Raw genomic sequence first — 19,505 nt, 5'->3', positions numbered from 1 at the left:
TTCAGAGGAAGTTAAAGCAACCTCAGTCGGTGGCAGACAGGCTTTGAAACTCTCGGTTTGAGTAGGGGTTACCCAACCTCTAGTTTGTTTTTGAGGGTTGTTCTGGCCAGCTATTTGCCCAAGTTTTGGGGGGACAAGTTCCCTACTGGGTGTAAATATGTGGGATGATGTATTTTAGTTTATAAGGGAATGGGTGCACCAGTTAATGTGTTCTGTGCAAGAGATGTGTTAAGTTCAGTGTGCAAAGTAGAACAGATCCATAGCCATCTTTGTCAGTTGTGAATGTTTGCCTCGAAAGAAAACTTTCCGAAGTCAGCAAGCAGTGCCAGTAAAATTGATGAGGAGAGAGCTGAAAGAGACTCACGGCAAAGCACTGCATCCTACATGTAGTAATAGTCCGATACAATCGTGATATGATTTGTTTCCTTTGTTTTGTGCGCAGGTTGTCGTATGGGTTGATCCTGTCGACGGCACCACAGAATACACTCAGGGTAAGAATGTCAACTTTTTCAACATTTGAAAAGTTACATCAAAGAAAAAAATGAAGAAACAATTCACTTTCTGCCAGCCCAAATGGTAACCGTGAAATAAGAATTAGCATTGTTACTCAATGCCCTTTGACATCAGGTGCCTATAGACGAATCCCGGAAATTGATATCTGCTTTTAGGAGGGCCCCTTAGCAGTAGCAAACACAGCTTTGAGAAGGGCCATCAAGGATGTGGGTCCAGTTTCATGTAGGTGTGAAGCAGAAATTACGGCTTAGCAGATTTATGCCTTAAGCAAAAATTAGCTGGAAATGAGTCATGACAAATAAGAATGCATGGCATTTTGACTGGTAACCCATTTTTGCTTCATAGCAAGTACTTTCTGTGCCAAACTTTGAGCCATCCTGATGTAAAGAGATCACCAGCCTCGTTTTGTCTGTGAATTGTACAGTGCTGGTAGCACTGTCTGAACCTCCGTCTGAACTTGGTCGACTGTCTGATATCGAGTTTCCAGTGTGGCCACCAGAGGGCGCTAGACATAAAAAGTAATGTCGGCCTAGGCTGTGGCTGCATGCCATTGGTAGTGGCTGGAAGTAATACTACACCTATTGAAGCCAACCATTGGTAGTACAGCCATTCCACATAGATGTGTGTGTACAAGTGCTTGCGGCTACAGCCTGGTGATTTGATCAAAGTTTTAAATCAGTGCTTCCATATTCTCAAATGGAAGTTTCTTAGAGACTGTCTGGTGTGCCAGAATGGCTGTCTGTTTTTGTGACATCTTGGTTGAGATCAGGTTAATTTAAATATGCGAAGTGCATGCTTTATCCTGGATGTGACAGAACCAGTGGCACTACTCCATAACAAACACCGTCTAAGTTGGGTGTGTATTTGTGCTGGTACATCTAAAAGTATTGAAAACACTTGAAAACAATATAAGTCTTGGAATACATTTCAACACTGATGAATTTGACCACATGTTCAGTAATGTCATATTTGTGTCACATTCATGACATTTGGATTCACATGAAGTATAAACCACACAGTGTAAGTTGGGTTCTGACACCACTCTTCTCCATCATTGCACACTGATAGCTTTTGTCTCGTTGCCTTCTGTTTGCAGGCTTCTTGGACCACGTCACTGTTCTTATAGGTGTGGCTGTCAAGGGAGTTGCAGTGGGGGGAGTCATACACCAGCCGTACTTCAACTACAAGACGTCGCCCGTGGAGGAGCAGGGGCGTACCATGTGGGGCATTCTGGGCCTTGGGGGCTTTGGGTTTGAGCACAAGGAATCGACACAGCGGGTCATCACCACCACGCGGTCGCATTTAACTGAGGATGTGCAGAAGACCATTGATGCCATGAAGCCGGATGAAATCCTGAGAGTTGGGGGTGCCGGACACAAGGTAAGATAGCTCAGCAAATGATGGAGTTTCAGGAGTAGGGGACATGTTTACTGGTCATTACCTCACCAGTCTCTTTGTATTGTTGGGGTCAGTGTCACGGAGAGGAGTTTAGTGTTGCCAAGAATTGGTTGAAAATAATTTTGCCAGTTGATGCGTAACCTGCATTTGCTAAGCTGGAATTCTCTTCTACTAAGGGCCTCTGCCATCAGAAATAATTCTGTATCGTTGTAGTAGATACAAATATACCTTAACTAGAAAAGTCCTTAATCCTTTAGCAAGTGTAGGATGGAGGACTCTTAGGGTTATAAGCATCTCTGAAAGTGCAGTTCATATCCTTAAAAACCTGCAAAACTGGCGACATTTTTATGTCCAAGAACACTGAGTGATGGAACGAGAACCTTTTGAATCACGTAAGGACTGCTACTGGACGGTGCTTATTTTCCAAAGTTGCACCTGACTTTACTGAAATGCTAGTTTTACTAATTTGAGAACCCAGTCTGATTGCCATTGTCTGACCTAGGCAGATTCACTCAGTGTTGCGCCCCTTCCCTCTCTCCTCTCCCAGGTGATACTTCTGCTGGAGGGTACAGCCAGTGCCTACATTTTTGCCAGTCGCGGCTGCAAGAAGTGGGACACGTGTGCTCCAGAGGCAATCTTACATGCAGTAGGAGGTAAGACTATGAAGGGCAGGCGGGTGGGCAAGTGTGTGACCTTTCAGTTCTGTCCAAGTCTCACATTTGTTCTTGATTCCCTTGGAATCCAGCGAATGCACCAAACCTCACCATGAAAAGCCTGATATTCTACCAAATAACATGGATTTTCATGGAAGTTGTGAAATGTTACTGATGGAGTGCTTGAAACATATGAACTTTTTGAAGAGGCTGAATATTTAATTTAAATGACTGATACCACCTGAGGATTTTTATGCCCCCAACCCTGACAAAGTCAAAGGGTGCGCTAACCTTACATACCTAGTGTGGACTTGTGAACAAAAGATGTCCACACGATGCAGGAAAGGAAGATGGTCTGTGGACTTGCACACGTCCACAGGATGTTTCCCCTTCTCTGAAAAAGGGGTTTAGAGGCTTTTTGGGGCAGGGGTCATCTGTTGTAAAAGGAAGAGGGATAGTCAAGGAAACCTTGTACAAAAAGCAAAAGCAAGTTCGAGAAAAACAAGTATTTTCTTAACTGCACGAAAAGAAAGGAATGTCCATAGGAGTTATGTAACGTGGGTGTGGGTGGGTGTGAGTCCACAAATCTTGTCAGCGCGATAACTTAAATATAACATGTCCTGTGGACTTCAAATTTGGTATGTAGGTTGTAATCAGTGATCCTAAGAAGCCTATTGAATTTGGTTGCAAAATATTAAGGTTCAAGGTCAACTTGGCTAAAACAAGAGAAATCTTGTCAGCGCGATAACTTGGGAATTACATGTAATCAGTGAGCCTAAGAAGCCTATTGAGTTTGGATGCAAAAAATAAGTTTCAAGGTCAAAAACTCAAATGAACAATGGCATGCTTAGGGGATGGATTTCATGCAGTCTTGCTGGGGCATATTTGTCAACACACCTGTCTTGTTTCAGATACTGTGGAAAATCCTAAACTTGAACCAAAGATTTGGAGAAATCCTCGAACTTCGTCACAAGTTCCTAAAAAAATCTACTTGTGGAAAGAAATCAGCAACTGTTTACCCATTTCTGTGTTTCCTGGTGTTTTTTTTTTGTGGACAGGCAAATTGACAGACTGTCACAACAAGAGGTACACCTACAACAAGGATGTTGATCACATAAATACGGGTGGGGTGATTGCTGCTTACAGTAATCACCAATTCTATGTTGATCGGGTACCCATGTCTATACGAGAAAAACTGCCCACACAGTGCGTCGAGTGAGCTCGGTGGTGCACGGCGACAACGATCCGCCAGCAAAAAAAAATGAGGTTTGGACAGTTTGATTGCAGTCAACCATCACATGCACTGATCACCAAGGGCACAGACAACCAGGAAATGGTTTGAAATAGCGGGGTTTGACCAGAAGAGATGATGAAGCAGTGATGATGGGAACGGTCGGAAGGTTTGATCAATCAGTTATCACCAGAAATGAACAGTTGAACACTGCATTGGATTCCAGTACTATGGAAGGCCTCATCTTGTGAAGGGGGGGATCGCATGTTTGTTACAAAACACCTCCTTTTTTTATTTTATAGAAAGAAGGATGAAAATTGGACCACTTGTTTTTAATACTGACAGCTTTTTATGAACTTAAAGATCTACATCGGGGATGTAGTCTGATGTAAGTCCAATACTCTATGTGAATTGCGTATTAGCAAAAAAAATCATCATTACATTCCAAACTATTGTATTAAGCAAAATCCGTTGCATTTGGTCCATGGCACTGAATGGTCCACAATTGCTGAATTGTGCAAAAGTTAATATTTGCAAGGGGAAAAAAAATGGAAAAATCAGAAATCTGCTTGGACTAGCATGGAAATTTCACCATGGTAGTGCCGTGAAAAGCAAAGTTAATGACAGGAAACAAGTTGGGGTCAGAAGAAAACAAAAATGTGACTGGTGATTGCATTTTGTGGTGTTCAACTGCCATTTCCTTAATGATTAAGGATACACTTCACTAGTTTTTACTCTATGCAGCAGAACGATATATATACTGGTATATGTACTATATATATATATTAAAAAAAAAAAAAAATTGTGGTATGCACGCAACATGATGGAACATTTTTGCTTCCTGCCAGAGACAAAGGCCAAGACTGAATTTGAATTTGTGCAAAGTACATGTACATTTATTGACTGTGACAAAAAGTGACGTTATAGGACAGTAAAAAAAAGGACAGATGATAAACATTTACCAACCAGTGGTCTGTTGCAGGTTTCAATTGTTTATAATTTGATATTTCTTTGTGTGAAGGAATATGCAGCAATGACCATACTTTTATCTGGCTTTACAAACTAAAGTTTGTCCTGGGATACAAATAATCCATAAGCAGTGTTCTGCCCATGTGATGCAATGGAGGGTCTGCACTGGGTACCGGGTGTGCACTGGGTACCGGGTGTGCACTGGGTACCGGGTGTGCACTGGGTACCGGGTGTGCACTGGGTACCGGGTGTGCACTGGGTACCGGGTCTGCACTGGGTACCGGGTGTGCACTGGGTACCGGGTCTGCACTGGGTACCGGGTCTGCACTGGGTACCAGTTTAAACTCAATCGGAACCCACATCAGCTTTGGACTCGGGACTGTAACCTCTCCGTGAGATCAGTTCAGGGTCCAGCAAGTGGGGTAACTGCTGAAGGCATAGAGTGTAACTTGCTCTGTCTCATTTCACTGAGGATGGCATAAGAAGAATGCTCCTTTTGCCCTCGGCAGTAATTTGCGTAGAATTATTGGCAAGGGTAGAGAACCCATTTTGAATCGTCGCAAAACGTGTGTAACTGGAAATTGGCTCATTGGTCAGTTTGCACGGAGGGGTTGAATTTTGATATTCTTGTCTGCACGGTTCCCTTGTGAGAGTGGAAGCAGGCACCATGGGTTGCCACCTAATAAGTCAAGAAAGGGTGGACTTATGCAACCTCACACTGCACCTTGATATTCGTTGCTGGTTACACCAGACAAACACCCCCACCCACACACCCCTCAATTTTAGGCATGTGGAAAATTTTCTGTCAGAGTAAGAAAGTGAGTATGAACCGAGGAAGGGGGTTGTGGTGGGAGGAAACACCACGAAAAGGCACAAGAAAAGAAACACATGCTTGAAAAAACTTGTCACGTTACTCATGTTCTTAAAGGTAGTCTAATTTGGTACACAGCCGTAAACGGAAATACACTGGACTGAATAACAGGAGCGAGACTGCACAGATTACTATACCAAACACTACAGTGAATTCATATTCAGTCGGACAAAGAAGTCTTTTATTTTTTGTAAAGATTTTAACCGGAAAATATATTTTGATTTTGTGTGGACTGTTTCTTTTTAATTGTGTTCTTAAGAACCAGTATATCATGCAAAGAAGTTACAGTCACTTCCCACTGTAGTAAGGAACTGTTCCCCACAGTATATTCAGCTTTATTCTTGTACAGAATATTTGAAAGAGAAAATTGTAAAGTATAATTATTATTTCCAAATAAGCTTGCGGAAAAATGTATCGGTATTGTAGAGAATCAGACAGCATTGATGTTGATATTCAAAATAATTGTCTCAAGTTTAACCGAAAGAGATGTTATTTTCAGAGTTAAGAAATAATTAAGGAAGAAACTTGTATATTATAGCAATATATAGGAAAGTGAATTTGTCTGTATAAACACATTTTGTGGTGTATTTTAAATGCAACTGCCGTGAATGTTCTGTATGTAAACTATATATGGGTATGACAATGCTTGATGTATATGCAAACGGGGCCAAGGGAATGTGTATATGAATTCTCTACAAACGTGTCTTAGATTGTTAACAATGGTAATTTTCATAGGACATTTTGGCAAGACTGGAATCTCCCAATACAGTGACCAGTAAAGCATCTGAAGAGAAATCCAGCCAAACCAGATCGCACAATTGAAGTAAACCATCTTCGATTTTCTTGTATGTTTTACCAGCAAGGCCTGACTGCATGTAAAGTAAACAACTATGAAGCATGGTCAGCTTAACCCTAAAAGAGCCAGGGGTGGGTGGTAAAACCCACCCCCAACTTTTTTTTTCAATATCGTCGACATAGTTTTTTATGTCCTAAGCCTTCAATGTCTTGCAACCATTTTGACACCAGTTTTGTGAAAATCAGACATAAATGTATGTACATTTACTGTTTCCACAAAATGGTTTTATTTTTCTCATGACAGGTCATTTAGAAAGTCTACTTTTACCCATTGTTGTGCTCAATGCATGCAGGCTGACATGCACGAGGCCATAGTTTAGACTTCAAATGACCATAAGAAAACCCTGTGTAAGATGGACTTATGGGACAGCTGAAATCATTCCCATCCAAATTAAAACCCCAGCTCTTTTAGGACCTCATCCCAAAGTGTTGACTTATAGAAGTTGGCATCTAGCATCTGCAGCCATTTCTCATAGATTTGTCTGTTAGCCACCGGGTGCTGCCAAACTTTCGTATGCAGCCTACTTTTGCAATGCTCGAGTCAGGGAAACACTTGTTAGTCACTGTTGTCTGGGGTTACTGGTAAAATCAGGTCTCATTAATTTGGGACCATTGCTTTGGAGGATTCAAGTCTTGCCAGAACCACAAAGTAAGAAACTGTTCTCTTTAAATTGTAAGATAGTTGTACCTTGAACTTTGAGAAAAAAAAGAAAAACAAACAAAAATATGAATGGAAGCCTAGCTGATGAATGGCAGTTGCATTGATCACATTTGGTTTGATTCTATGCCTGAAAGTTGTTGGTCTGTTAACTTGGAAGTTAAAGATATTATTTCAGTGGACCAGGACCAGTGTAAGAGCTCTTCTTGCTAAAAGTATCTTTACTTTATCGAATAAAGTCTTGCATTAACAGCATTTCACATTGGCTGGCAATATATGACTCAAATAGCTTATATTAACACCCCTTTGTGATAAGTGCTAAAATTCCTGTCAGCAGGGAAGGTGGATCCTCTGCTATCCATGTAATTCTATGGTAAGCGTAGCCAGGAAATTGGGCCCAACATTCTACTGTCAATTTCTGTTGCTATGGAAGAGATGGAGAATGTTGTGACCTTCCAGTTTGTGCAATTGCATTGGCTGCCAAAGGCCAGTGTTTGTGGCAGACAATTCACGCCTTTGCAAGGAAGTTTGGCTGGCGCATACACTGTACATGTACATTGTGTAAGGAGTCAGGTAGTCATGTCGTACAGAATGAGGAACGGGTCCTCTAACCTTAACATGTTTGTAGAAACTCTTTCAGTGGTTACACAAACAAAATTGGAAAAGACCACCTCACTTTCACTTCATTTTGAGTCACTTACATGTGTGTGCACATGCACCGAGTACCACAGTTTTTGCTCACACAAGAAAATCCCACCATTTGTTGCTGTGTGGCAGACATGTGGAACATCTGATGACAGTGCCTCCAACTTGCAAGAGGAAAAGCTCTTGCCTCTCTTGCCCCTGGTTCTGGCCTACAGCCTTAAGATGTAACAGAAGGAAGATGAAACTTCCTATGTCCCTGCCATTTTTTAGGCATTTAGTCTAAAAAGTAAATGGATATCATGGTGAAAAAACAAGTGTCATGTAAGTGCCCTTTGCTTTTCTTGGTCACCGTGCAATCTGACATTCATGCATAGTCCATAAGGCCAATACCCCAATGACATTACACTTCGTTCTTCACTCTGGAGCCAGAAAGGGGCCCATGGTCCACTAGGTACCGTAGGAAAATACAAAAGTCAACAAAGTGTGGTGTTATCAATGTCTGTAAGAGCTGTTGCTACTGAATTAGACGGGATGCATAAGTCACTAGCAGTGACAAGACTGTGCAATTCATGAGCTGAGTCCCAGAGTTTTGGCTGCGGCTTGGCGTCACACATGTGTCTTGGGGAAGTGGATTCAGCTTATATCTAATACCTTTCATAGGTGCACCCATTCTCGTCAGCCAAAGTCAGACTTTCAGACGCAGCAATAGAGCACACAAATTCACAAAAAAGAGTACAGTGAATGCTGTTAAAGATCCTTCTCTAATGTCATTATTTTACTTTCTCAGCCGACTTGAAGAACATTGAAGGTGATTGGTTTCAAAATGTAATTTTAATAGTTAACTATTGTTTGACTATTGATACAAAAACAAAACAGTACTGTACGTAATTGCTGTAAATGTACCTTGTAAATTTACAAGAATAGCTTTATTTGGAATCAAGTTTTTTGTTTGGCCATTGTATTAGAATATTTTTATCAAATATTTTATTATAAAATTCTGAAAACAAATTAAACGTAGCAATTGTAATTTTGACTTCAAGCTGGCATAATGTATCTATCTGCAACTGGAACTTTGTACGGCTATAGATTATTTTAAGGACAAATTATAAGTCTTTTTGCAAAACCTACATGTACAACTCCAATTTTCCAGCGTAGTCTTTCAGGTGTTAGCATAGAATATTGCTGGATGTTGGGCATTGTTGATGCTTGTTAATGACTTGTTCATTAGTGTTGCTTGATTAGTTTAGCTTTGCCAACCCCCAAGTTCATCCCCTTTCATATTTTGAAATTGTGATTTCCTCAAACCTGCAGATTTGTTTCTTTACCATTAGAGTGAGTAGAAATTTAGACTTCAACTCCATCCCTTAAGGTGTGGGTAAATTTTGTATGAAAATCTGAAAACATTAGGGGAGGCAGGTTGAAGTTTACCTCCGATCCATGGTATAGATGTAAGTACTGAAATCATTGCTGTCTTTATAAGCCACTTATAATCTACTCTTGCTGTTTCTTTGTACTGCATAGATAAGTGCATAGATTGCTTTATGAAAGAAACAAATTTAGTTACAAATTACCTGTACATTTCAAAATGGCATTGTCGAGTAGTTCATGCCAGGTGACATTTCTTAATCCTTAAACATGTCATTTTGTAGAACATTTCCCTGGATTCTTTGTTGCGGTGAATCTTGTGTTTTGACTTGGTTTTTACAGATTTGTTATAACTTTCAGTGTCTATATAAGAGTTTATATCACAGTGACCCTCAGAATTTTTTATATTGTTTCCTAAATGAAAAAAAAAACCTGTTTGTGCATAAATGTATAATTTTTTCTCAGTAGCACTTGGGCAATTTTGTTGTAGCTTTGTACTAGCCTAGTCTAACACAGCAATGAGAATGAGGCTTTTTAATAGCCAGGCACGGTCCTGTGCCTGTGACATGTTTGCTCACCTCAAAGAAGTCATAGGAAGCTAGACTACAAATGACCCACAGATTAGAGCCCTTGGTTGCACTAATAAATTTCTGCACAGAGTGTGAAAAGCAAAATTCCACTCGCATTTTGGAAAGGTCTGATTTGTGTCCAACTGGGCCGAAGTACTTGCACTCAGTAATTTCACAGGTGTTAGTGGTGTCAAAGTCCCCCATCAACTGGGTAGTGGTTCCTCTTAAATAAACCATCAAACATCTTGGTGCTTAATGCAAACTGCTACGTACATTCCAAGTATAGTAAACTTTTCATAATGAAACTCTGAGGTAAAGAACACATGAGTAGAATTGACTTTCATTAGACAGTAATATTTGAGGATTAAACGTATGAAAAAAGACAATTGTTCTGTTTTGTCAGTTTTGCTTCTGGAGTCTGAAAGTTGGAACTCTGCCAAGCCGATTGTGAACTGAATACACCTTGTAGATTTGTTTTATAGCCGTCTTTGCTTTTTGTGATTGATAAAATGGAGGGAAAGTTGCCTAATTTGCCATTTTCAGAGAATACTGCTAATTTAAGCAATGAGGATTCTTAAATTTTGCAAAAATGTGTTAAGTAAAAAATAAATATTCTACTCGATGACAAAGGGCTTTAGACCAATCTGAAGGCACCCTTACCAAGTAATTGTGTTTCTCTGACTACAACTGCATGCATCTGTATGTAATTCAAATTAGATTGTTTTAAAATGGGGTAAAGCTTATCAGTTGGCAAGACACCAGTATGGTGTTCCGATGTTGGCTCAATTCCTACCCCAGTGAACTTCACTGTCCAAACTAATAGCATGTTGAATTTTAGATGCACACAACAAAGCAGATACGCCAGTAAAGAAGTACCACTTCAGGGAAGCTGGCAACTATATAGTTTTGTTAAATTTAATGGACACAGTGTGCGTGTACTTCATTAAATTGCATCCTAAATACATGTTTGACAATGGCAAGGGAGTAAAGATACCTCGCTGTAATGATACGATGTTTACCACAATACACTATTCATCACAGTTTATGACGATCAGAATCACTGCACAGACAGCTGTTAGACATGTAAATTTATACTTGCCAAGAAGCTGTGTATGGGCAGAGCATTTAACATTGTAACTGTGAAATTGTAACAGGTGACTGCTCATTCTCCTCTTTCCATGGTACCACAAAATTTCTTTTACAAATTAGATGTTTTCCACCAATTTGGATTTCTGGTACCTCATGAAATCTTGTTTTGTTTGAAGTGTTTTTAAGGATCTTGTACATGTACGTACGCTGTGAGGCCACAACGATTCTCCAAAAGAATCAAACACACCTTGAAATTTGATGGGCTAAAAGAAAGGCTTTGAGCAAGACATTCCATCTAAAACTTACTTCAATGAAAAACAAAACAAAAACAAAAATAAATAGAGCATGTTGCTTATGTCACTCCTTTGTAGACAGATCAAATTCAACAATACAACTGATACAGCATTCACAACCTATTACATGTACAAGTAAATTCTGCTAATTAATTCTAGATTTTTTTTTTTACAATTCTTTTTACAATAAATAATTCTTTGTACAACAAATAATACATTTACAGGCCTGGAACTTTATCTCTGAAGGTCAAGGCCATTTTTATTTGTAACATGGCAGAAACTATTTGTAAGTGGTGAGATGTGGGAAGTCTTCGAGGACAACAGAAATGTTTAATTCCAGATCTAGATTTTCATATAGACTATATATAACCCATCCTTTAAAATGAGGCACAAGTCGCAAGAGCCACTTTTGAGTGAAAGGCTTTTGAAGGAATCCTGCGCACTAACTCACTAAGAACCGTCAATACATTTTACCCACATAATGTCCATTTTCATATAAGGATACTAAACTCGTTAATGCATGTACATCAAAACAAGCAGCTCAGGTTGCTGTGTCTAATGCAAACTAAATCAAAATTATTGACAAAAATGACCTTAAGACTGAATCTGCGGGATGTGGTCACATGCAAGTACACAATGTGCATGGTATTTAATAATGACGCATTGAACAAAACCAAACTCTGCAATGCCTAATGTTCAAGAAAATAACCAATTCTGACATCTTGAAGAGACAAAAGTTCAGATTTGGTTATTGTGGCATAGGGTAGGAAGTGTTTTTTACACCTAAGGATGCACAGACCCTGTGGCTTTGCCCTGTTGCTACATTACATCGATGCTGGCAGATTTTTAAAATATCGCAATTCTGCTTTCGAGCAAAGCACTGCGTAGGGTAGTATTTCTGGGGCATAATATCTGAGTTGGTGCTATAAACTTCTATAAACGCATAGTTTGAAAGAATCTGAGATGCAACAGGACAGTCAAATTTTTGTCCCTTTGTCTCCATGGTCCTTGCCTTAAACTTCTCTGATCTTTTTTTTCGAAATGAAGTTCAAAGAGTTGAGAAAAACTAGCTTTTACTCCCAAAAGAACCAATGTCAGGCTTATGGTTGGAGTCTTCTGGCCACACTACAACATGTGGTAACAAACCAGTACATATCAATGTAAACCCTTCTTTGTAAGGTGCATCAGCATCAAGGAAGTTTGACAGTACAAGTTGAACTTTGGAAAAAAAATTCAGTTTCTTTTAATTCATTTTCTGGCAGATCATCAGTATGAGTAATAGTACTGCTGCCATATATGGTCCCCTCTCTGGGCTACGTGGACAAAATGATTCCACTGGTTAAGAGGAACTCCAGTCATGTGCTGCTGCATGTGTCTGCCAAAGTCACAGGCTTGGTAGCTGTAGTCTAAGCTACGATACTGGTAGTTTTGTTCTTTGGAGATTTGTCTTTGGCTGGTTGACCTCAGTGGATACCGGCAGGGCTGCTGAACCTGACCTGCGCTGGAACTGCTCCGGGTGACTCGGCTGGTGGATGCTGCGTCCTCCTGGCTGGGTGATTTGGAGCAGGTGCTGGGCAGTGGGGCCTGCTTCTGTCGTTTTGCCACCGGCGACGTGCTGGCATTTTCTGCCTGCTTTGGGGTTGGCTTCCGTCCCCTTTTGGCACCAGGTTTTGGTGAAACTACAGCATACGGACAAGATCTATTGAGAAAAAATAAACAAATCCATGCGACAGGCTTATCATGCTTATGAGGATACAAAAAGTGTCACTGGCTAATTTGCCTTCAATCTGAACAAGGTTGTGATGGGTGCAAGTGAACCCATTGGTGGCACATCACATTTGCCACCACTGGGTACACTTGCACTCAGTGCTATGCCAAAAATCCAAATATTCAATCGATTTTCGAATATTCCAATATTATTTTCCGAGTTTGAATATTTGAATGCAAATTCATAAAAAGGAGAAAAATTTTCTATTGTTTTAAATGGGGAAAATTGCACTATGGAGGCTTGTTTCAAGCAGATTCAAATGAAAAGTGACTGAATACATGTATATCTTACGATTCAAAAGTAAATCATTTATGAAAAAATTTAATTTAAAGGAATAGAAATTTTTATGGGGCAAAAAGTATTGTTCATCTGTTAAATCTTGCTAAATCGAGGCTGGAGATAGTTCTCAAAGTAAGAAGCTCTTATAAAGATTACAGTATACAACTGTATGCGTTATTGCAACTGATATTTCAATCTGTAAACTGGAACATTATGGTGTCCGCGGGACTGCGCTAAACTGGTTTAAAAGCTATTTAAGTAATAGAAAACAGTTTGTTCCATATAATTGGGTTAACTAGGATGCTTATGTTATATCTTGCAGAGTCCCCTGGACCCTGGGTCCCCTGCTTTATATCAGTAATACTGCAATACATCAGATATATCTTTTTCGCCTTTTTGCTGATGACACCAGCCTGTTACATCTAGTCACACTAATGTTGATACAGCCATTCAAGTATCAATGGAGAGCTTATCAATATAAATGAGTGGCTTTTAGCCAACAAACTATGCATTCATTTACTTAAATTACATGATCTTCCAATTGCTGTAAATGGTACAAACCTGAAACAATCAAAATGCACTTGATTTGTAGGTATTATTGACTAGCATTTAACTTGAAAGGACCACTGTAATGATGTAGCAAGTAAAGATTAAAAAAATATTGGCATAATAAATGGCTTCAAGTTTTCTTCACCAAGCCGTATTTTGCTTGCCCTTGCATATAATTCCTTTGTTCTTGAACTATTCCATTATTACATGGGGTGGGCTACATCTATTGTTAAACAAATCCTGAAGTTGCATAAAAGAGCTGTACGTATCATTGATAAGACTGGCTATTCTGATCATACTGCTCCATTGTTTGCCAAACTTACAATTCTATGTTTTAACGATTTGTACAAATTTTGTTTATGTAAATTTATGTATAAATATACGGATAACGCATTACCATCTTGTTTAATGCATGTTTCACCTTAGCATAAAATGTTCATTTCTGTAATACATGTACTCGAAGTGCATCCAGAAAGCATCTCTATGTTCAATACAGACGATTCACAATGGTGCGCCTCCAAGAGTTTTCAACGTGTTGGCCAATCACAATGCGCGAAATTTGTCGACCGTTTCCATATGCTGTTCATCAAAGTCTGCTGGTCAGTACGACTGAATATGTGGATATTCGATCGAATTGAAAGTCAAATATTTGAACAGTGACTCATTAGAATTGACTCAGTCCAAGCACATCATTTAACTGGATATCAGAATATAAACAGTAAGGAAATGTCAAATTGTGTGAGACTTTGTGTGAGAAAAGGCGGATTCAAGCAGACTTCGCACGCTTGGTCTGTTGTGTAAACACATACAAAACCAGAAAGGGACTATTTGAGGTGAACATTCATCTCTACTAGGATACGGCCACATCATTGTACTCACAGCCTATTACTCAATGTACTACTCAAATTTTTGAGGACACATACAAAGTCCGAGTAAACAGGTTGGAAAATGTTTTGCTAAAATGGTAACTAATAAGGGAAACCATATTGAAAAGCTGCATGGCTCTTTAGGGTGAAGCCACGAAGGATCTGAAACCAAGTAGCAGAAGAAAATACATAAAAGCTATTTTTATCCTAATAGTCCTCAACTCTTCAGCTGAAAACAGAAACTAGCTTTTCTATATTTTCTCATTAGAGGATTGAGGACCGTTAGGGTTGACGATACTCTTATAAAGACATGCACGTAATACTCACTCAATGTGTTTCTCAACATCCCATATCCAAAGTCCAGCCTTACAGCCATCCAAGGGACACTCAGTCACACCGAGGTGTCGCTGAATCAGAATGGCATCTTCAGGTATATCAGGTCTAAATGAGGGAAAATGTCGAAAAACATGACCACCATGCAATCTATTTTCACATGCTATCAGGAATACAACTTTTTGGTGACTTGAGAAATGACATTGAAAATGAACTGTGACTTTCTGTTCTAAAACACTTCAGAATTGTTAGAACAATATGTTAACTCGTACATTGGTGTATTGGAATATGAAGCAGAATACTATCAACGAAAAATGAATTCTGTTCTTAGAAGTACCCGAGTTTGGATTCAAAGACACAAGGTATAATATATCTCATAATGAGGTAAACTATTGGCACTTTTGGACGGTTTTGAGACTTGCATCTGCTGACCAAAGCTTAACTACTGTTACTCATGGCCAAGACACCTACACATGAAAGCGTGGGCACCTTTTTCTTATTCGTAATTCGTAAACAAGTTTTTTTAATTGAAAAAAAGCAAAGGTGACAGTACTACCTATTACTCTATTACTTATACTGCCACTTTTCAATGTTAGTAGAACTTCTGTATGAATTTCAGACAATAAGAGGATTGGTAACAGCATGACCAATTTCCACGTTTGCATGGAACTGCCCATGAGAGATTAGGAACAAAGACTTATTACTCTAAAACTTGGGCAAGGAGTCTCAGGTTTGAAGACTCCAATGCAGTCTGCCAACTGTTACCCAATCAAGTTTGGAAAAAAGCATGCATGCATTGTAGAATGCTGTAAACTGACCTGCTGAACGAGTTACCCTCCCACTAGCAGCATTTCCCAATATCTAACAAATACATGTTTTTGCCGCTACTTGAAAATCTCCAAAAAAGCCTGACATCCAAATTTCTTGTAGACTCTAAATGGATTGAAACTAAACTAGAATTCTTGCTGATGTATAAAGCATTGGTTGAATTCAATTTTAATCTGAAAAGTATGGATGTTAATGATCTCCTCTGCATTTGTTCTTTGCAACTTCGAATGAAAAGTATAATGACATGGTTACTGTGCCACTACATGCACACTGCCAATGTGACGGGTACTCCTTTGCAATGTTTTGTTTTCAGGTAGAACTGAATTCTCCTGTTAAATGAATCAGGAAGTACATGTAAATGCACTCCTAATGTCATCTTTTAAAATTTACCTGACACATTTACAACATGCAGGTTTTTGCCCTACCCACTGTGCATAAAAGAGCAACAATTACTTTTAGGACACTTGCACCTGTTATTTCATTGCAATTTTAAAATTTCTTTAAAAGGTGCGATATCAGTCCAAACTCACCTCTACAGTCTCAGGTAATCTTCCTTTGATTTTTATACAAATGAAGGGCTGAGTATTCAAAGGCCAACTCAAACAATGCAGAATTTTTCTCTATTCAGAAGAGTCAAGTCTAATAAAAGTGGCACATATCAATACCTCCCTTGCAGTACACGTTTTTGTGTTAATACATGTAAAACACAGTTTTCCTGCGAGTCCATTCCAGTATTGTAAAAACAGATGCGTCGTCACGACTCATTAGCATCTAATGAATATTGATTTCAGTGATGTATTACCATGGAGAGGAAATACCAAAGTGCGTGCGATTTAGGCATGCATAGCTCACAAAGGGTAGCTGCGGACAAAAGCATGGACTTGAAGAATGCTCTCATTCTTCGGAAACTAAAAGAATTTCTATCCAGGTTTTTTTGGCAGAATTTCTAGTAAATCCACCAATGATGCAGGATTTCAGCATTATTGTAGAGAACCATGAAAGGAGCACAAACTCTTGACGGAAAAGAGATAATGTGGCACAGGGGACCTGGTACACAGATTGATCCCCGGTACGCGGTGCATGCACATGTAGCTCCACATTCATGTACTGTACATGTACGCGGGACCAGTTGTGTCACGGATACCAGTTTCAATGTTTTCTCCGATATCAACATCATACAAATTTCGTTTCTCAACAGTGCCGCCAGCGGTCAGATAGTGGAAATATTTCATAAAACTCGAAGACACATTTCAAAAGTTTGGGCAAAATACAGTATGCAATACATGATTTGGTAATGAATAGATATGATTTAGTACACACTAAACACAATAATAATTTATTTTCAAAACTTTTAAGATCATTGGAGTTGGTTTTTAAGGAGTCAGGTGGGGGAGGAGGACACGAAATAAGAAATTCTCCCCAATTTAGGCAGTTGGAGACATGTTTTATAGTAGCAGTGCAGCAGGGTCTTAAGTAGAGATTGCCAAATAGAAACACGTCTGGTTGGCCCAAATTACTCAAATAGACTTCAACACACCTGTCTTCTGGAAATGCATTCTGCCTTTTGCAAGAGGGACAATTTTTCATGGCCTTGTGCAGCTTGTTGTCTTGGTCATACAAGCAGTCAGAACAGATCCTGTGTTGACAAACTGACACCACCATTTTCAGCTTGGGGTCCAAGCAGATCGGACAACTGAATCTGTTGGCAAAAAAAGGAAAAAAAGAAGTAGACAGTGGACACAGGGAACAAAGTTGAGATGCAACACACCAACAAGTCTAGCTACATACCGGTATATATATATGTGTACTTTGAGCCAAAATTTGACAACCTGTGCAACAACTTCAGGAGTTCGCAAATTTCACTGAGCAACTTATTTGAGTCAAGCTTAATATCAGCTGATGACAAACTACAGTATGGCTGGCCTACAGCTCAGAAAATTCTGTTGAAAACCCCCACAGCAACTGAAATACAAGATAATGAATAAGTCATGAAATGAACATTTGGAACCTATAAGCCTCGATACATTTTCTATACAATGTGCACCACTCTGCAGAAATTTCACCCTAGTTACAATTTATGTCACTAACACAAAATGTATTTTGACCTTGTATCCTGACACCCTGCACATAACATGACATTTTTTACTGTGAATGTTCTTTTAAGCAGATTTTTTTTTTCTTTGACTGTTCCTCTTCATTGCAATTCCACATCCAGAGATCACTTGAGACCCATGACACATGAGTAGCAGTGGTACGAGCAAAAGATTGATCAAATTTAGTGCACTGTATAGTGAAGTGACCATGCACTTCATCGTTTCTTATAAACATACAAAAGTAGCACGGATAAATTCAGGTAACAGATTATTATGTAATTGATGCATGAAAGTCCCGAGATAAAGAGAATAAATATCATCTAATTTAAGTGCTTTACAATTATAAAAAGAAGACAACTGTGTTCGAGGTATTTCCTGGCTTGCATACCGTTTTGGCAAAGTTGAAAGGGTTTTCCCTGAATGCCTTATTTTGCTTACAAGCTGTCTTGTACTCACTGTCCTTTCTTGCAGTTTTCAACGCACGATTGTGAAGTCTGATTGCTTGCAGGAAGGCATTGGGATCAGAAGAAATGTTACATCTGCATTGGCTTTTTGTAGGGTTATTTGTTGTTTTAGTTTTTCACATAAACGTACACAATGTTGTCCGCCATTGATATTGTGTGCAGGTTTCTTATGCCCCATAAGATCCTTATCCGTTAAAACTTCAGGCAGAATTTTCTTGAAAACAACCGCTGCTTCAGAAGAACTAATCAGCCCAGCACCTAGACCAGAGTTAACAGGCGTTAAAAGTTGTTTTATTGTAGTGTCTGCTTCATTCCAAATAGAGGATGGCACTGGATTAGGGGAGCTTCGCTGTGGGGTTGCACCATGTCGGACATGTATATTTAAAGTATTCTGTTTGTTTGACAAACTCTACAATTGTCCCAAGCTAATATTCCATTTAATTAAGGTAATTTTAGGGTATTATAAAGTATGTACAATATGCCTTGAGGGACGAATGTTTTCAGTTTACGTATTTAACACCAATGTTTCTTGAAATAATTGCACATCCATATTATTAATGTGCTTTTTCCACAGCCTAAGCCTTATCGCAAATACTGCGGGGGTGATTTTGCACAATGGTAGAAAGGCATTGTGGAAAGGAAAAAGGAGCAAACATTGCCTCCTTTTCCTTCCCACAATGCCTTTCTACCTAGCATGCCTAGTATTATGCAAAACCACCCATGCAGTATTTGCGATAAGGCTTATCGGAGTCTCTCATCTACATATAAACCTAAAAATTTCACATATTCAATGTGTGTATTTTCACTTGACTGCTATGATTGCAATTGCTATAATATAATTGCTATGATTTTAGTAGGCCTACAAATACTCCATCCATGCAACGTCAACAATAACCAGATAGGCCTAACATTTTGTTAAACAGCCTAGGCCTACCGTTTTTCAAAATTTTGCTGTACATCTGTCAGCTCTTTAGTACTGCTGTTTTCCAGTGGTTGGTGATCCATTCGTAGCCTTTTCAGAAATGATGTTTAATTTGCTAATTTTATTACGTAGCCTAGTACTAGGCCTTTCGCCAATCCAACAAAATTATCAAATCCACAGACTGTCCTGATACAAACATTATTCTTCTCAAGCTTGGCGGTGTGTTGTCATGTGATGCAAAGAAGCATTCTAATTGGTAGATACGTGTTCTATCGACGATTGTTGTATGAATAC

General features: G+C 39.2%; 2 protein-coding genes across 3 annotated transcripts in view; one reads left to right on the top strand and one right to left on the bottom strand.

Annotated features, from left to right (window-relative positions):
- bpnt1 (3'(2'), 5'-bisphosphate nucleotidase 1) overlaps window positions 1-9,832 on the top strand; it is a 39,682-nt gene extending 29,850 nt beyond the window's left edge. For both annotated transcript variants that reach the window (XM_022227505.2, XM_087147744.1), the window contains exons 4-7: window positions 443-491; window positions 1,610-1,893; window positions 2,459-2,564; window positions 3,623-9,832. In XM_022227505.2, the coding sequence (XP_022083197.2) occupies window positions 443-491; window positions 1,610-1,893; window positions 2,459-2,564; window positions 3,623-3,783 (600 nt within the window). In that variant the 3' untranslated portion in view covers window positions 3,784-9,832. The remainder of the gene's footprint in view (window positions 1-442; window positions 492-1,609; window positions 1,894-2,458; window positions 2,565-3,622) is intronic.
- A 796-nt stretch (window positions 9,833-10,628) lies between these two features.
- On the bottom strand, window positions 10,629-19,451 carry LOC110975223 (uncharacterized). The gene is made up of 4 exons (XM_022227504.2): window positions 19,224-19,451; window positions 17,270-17,431; window positions 14,899-15,012; window positions 10,629-12,808 (listed from the first exon to the last, which is right to left on the bottom strand). The coding sequence occupies exons 1-4, from the start codon at window positions 19,292-19,294 to the stop codon at window positions 12,376-12,378; spliced, it is 780 nt and encodes a 259-aa protein (XP_022083196.2). The 5' UTR covers window positions 19,295-19,451; the 3' UTR covers window positions 10,629-12,375.
- Between the last annotated feature and the right edge of the window lie 54 nt (window positions 19,452-19,505).

This window comes from Acanthaster planci, linkage group LG01 (assembly GCF_054643075.1).
Source record: "Acanthaster planci isolate LZ-2023a linkage group LG01, COTS_SCS, whole genome shotgun sequence".
NCBI lineage: Eukaryota > Metazoa > Echinodermata > Asteroidea > Valvatida > Acanthasteridae > Acanthaster > Acanthaster planci.
The sequence above is the reverse complement of the archived record's forward strand: the minus strand, read 5'-3'. Positions and strand labels throughout refer to the sequence as shown.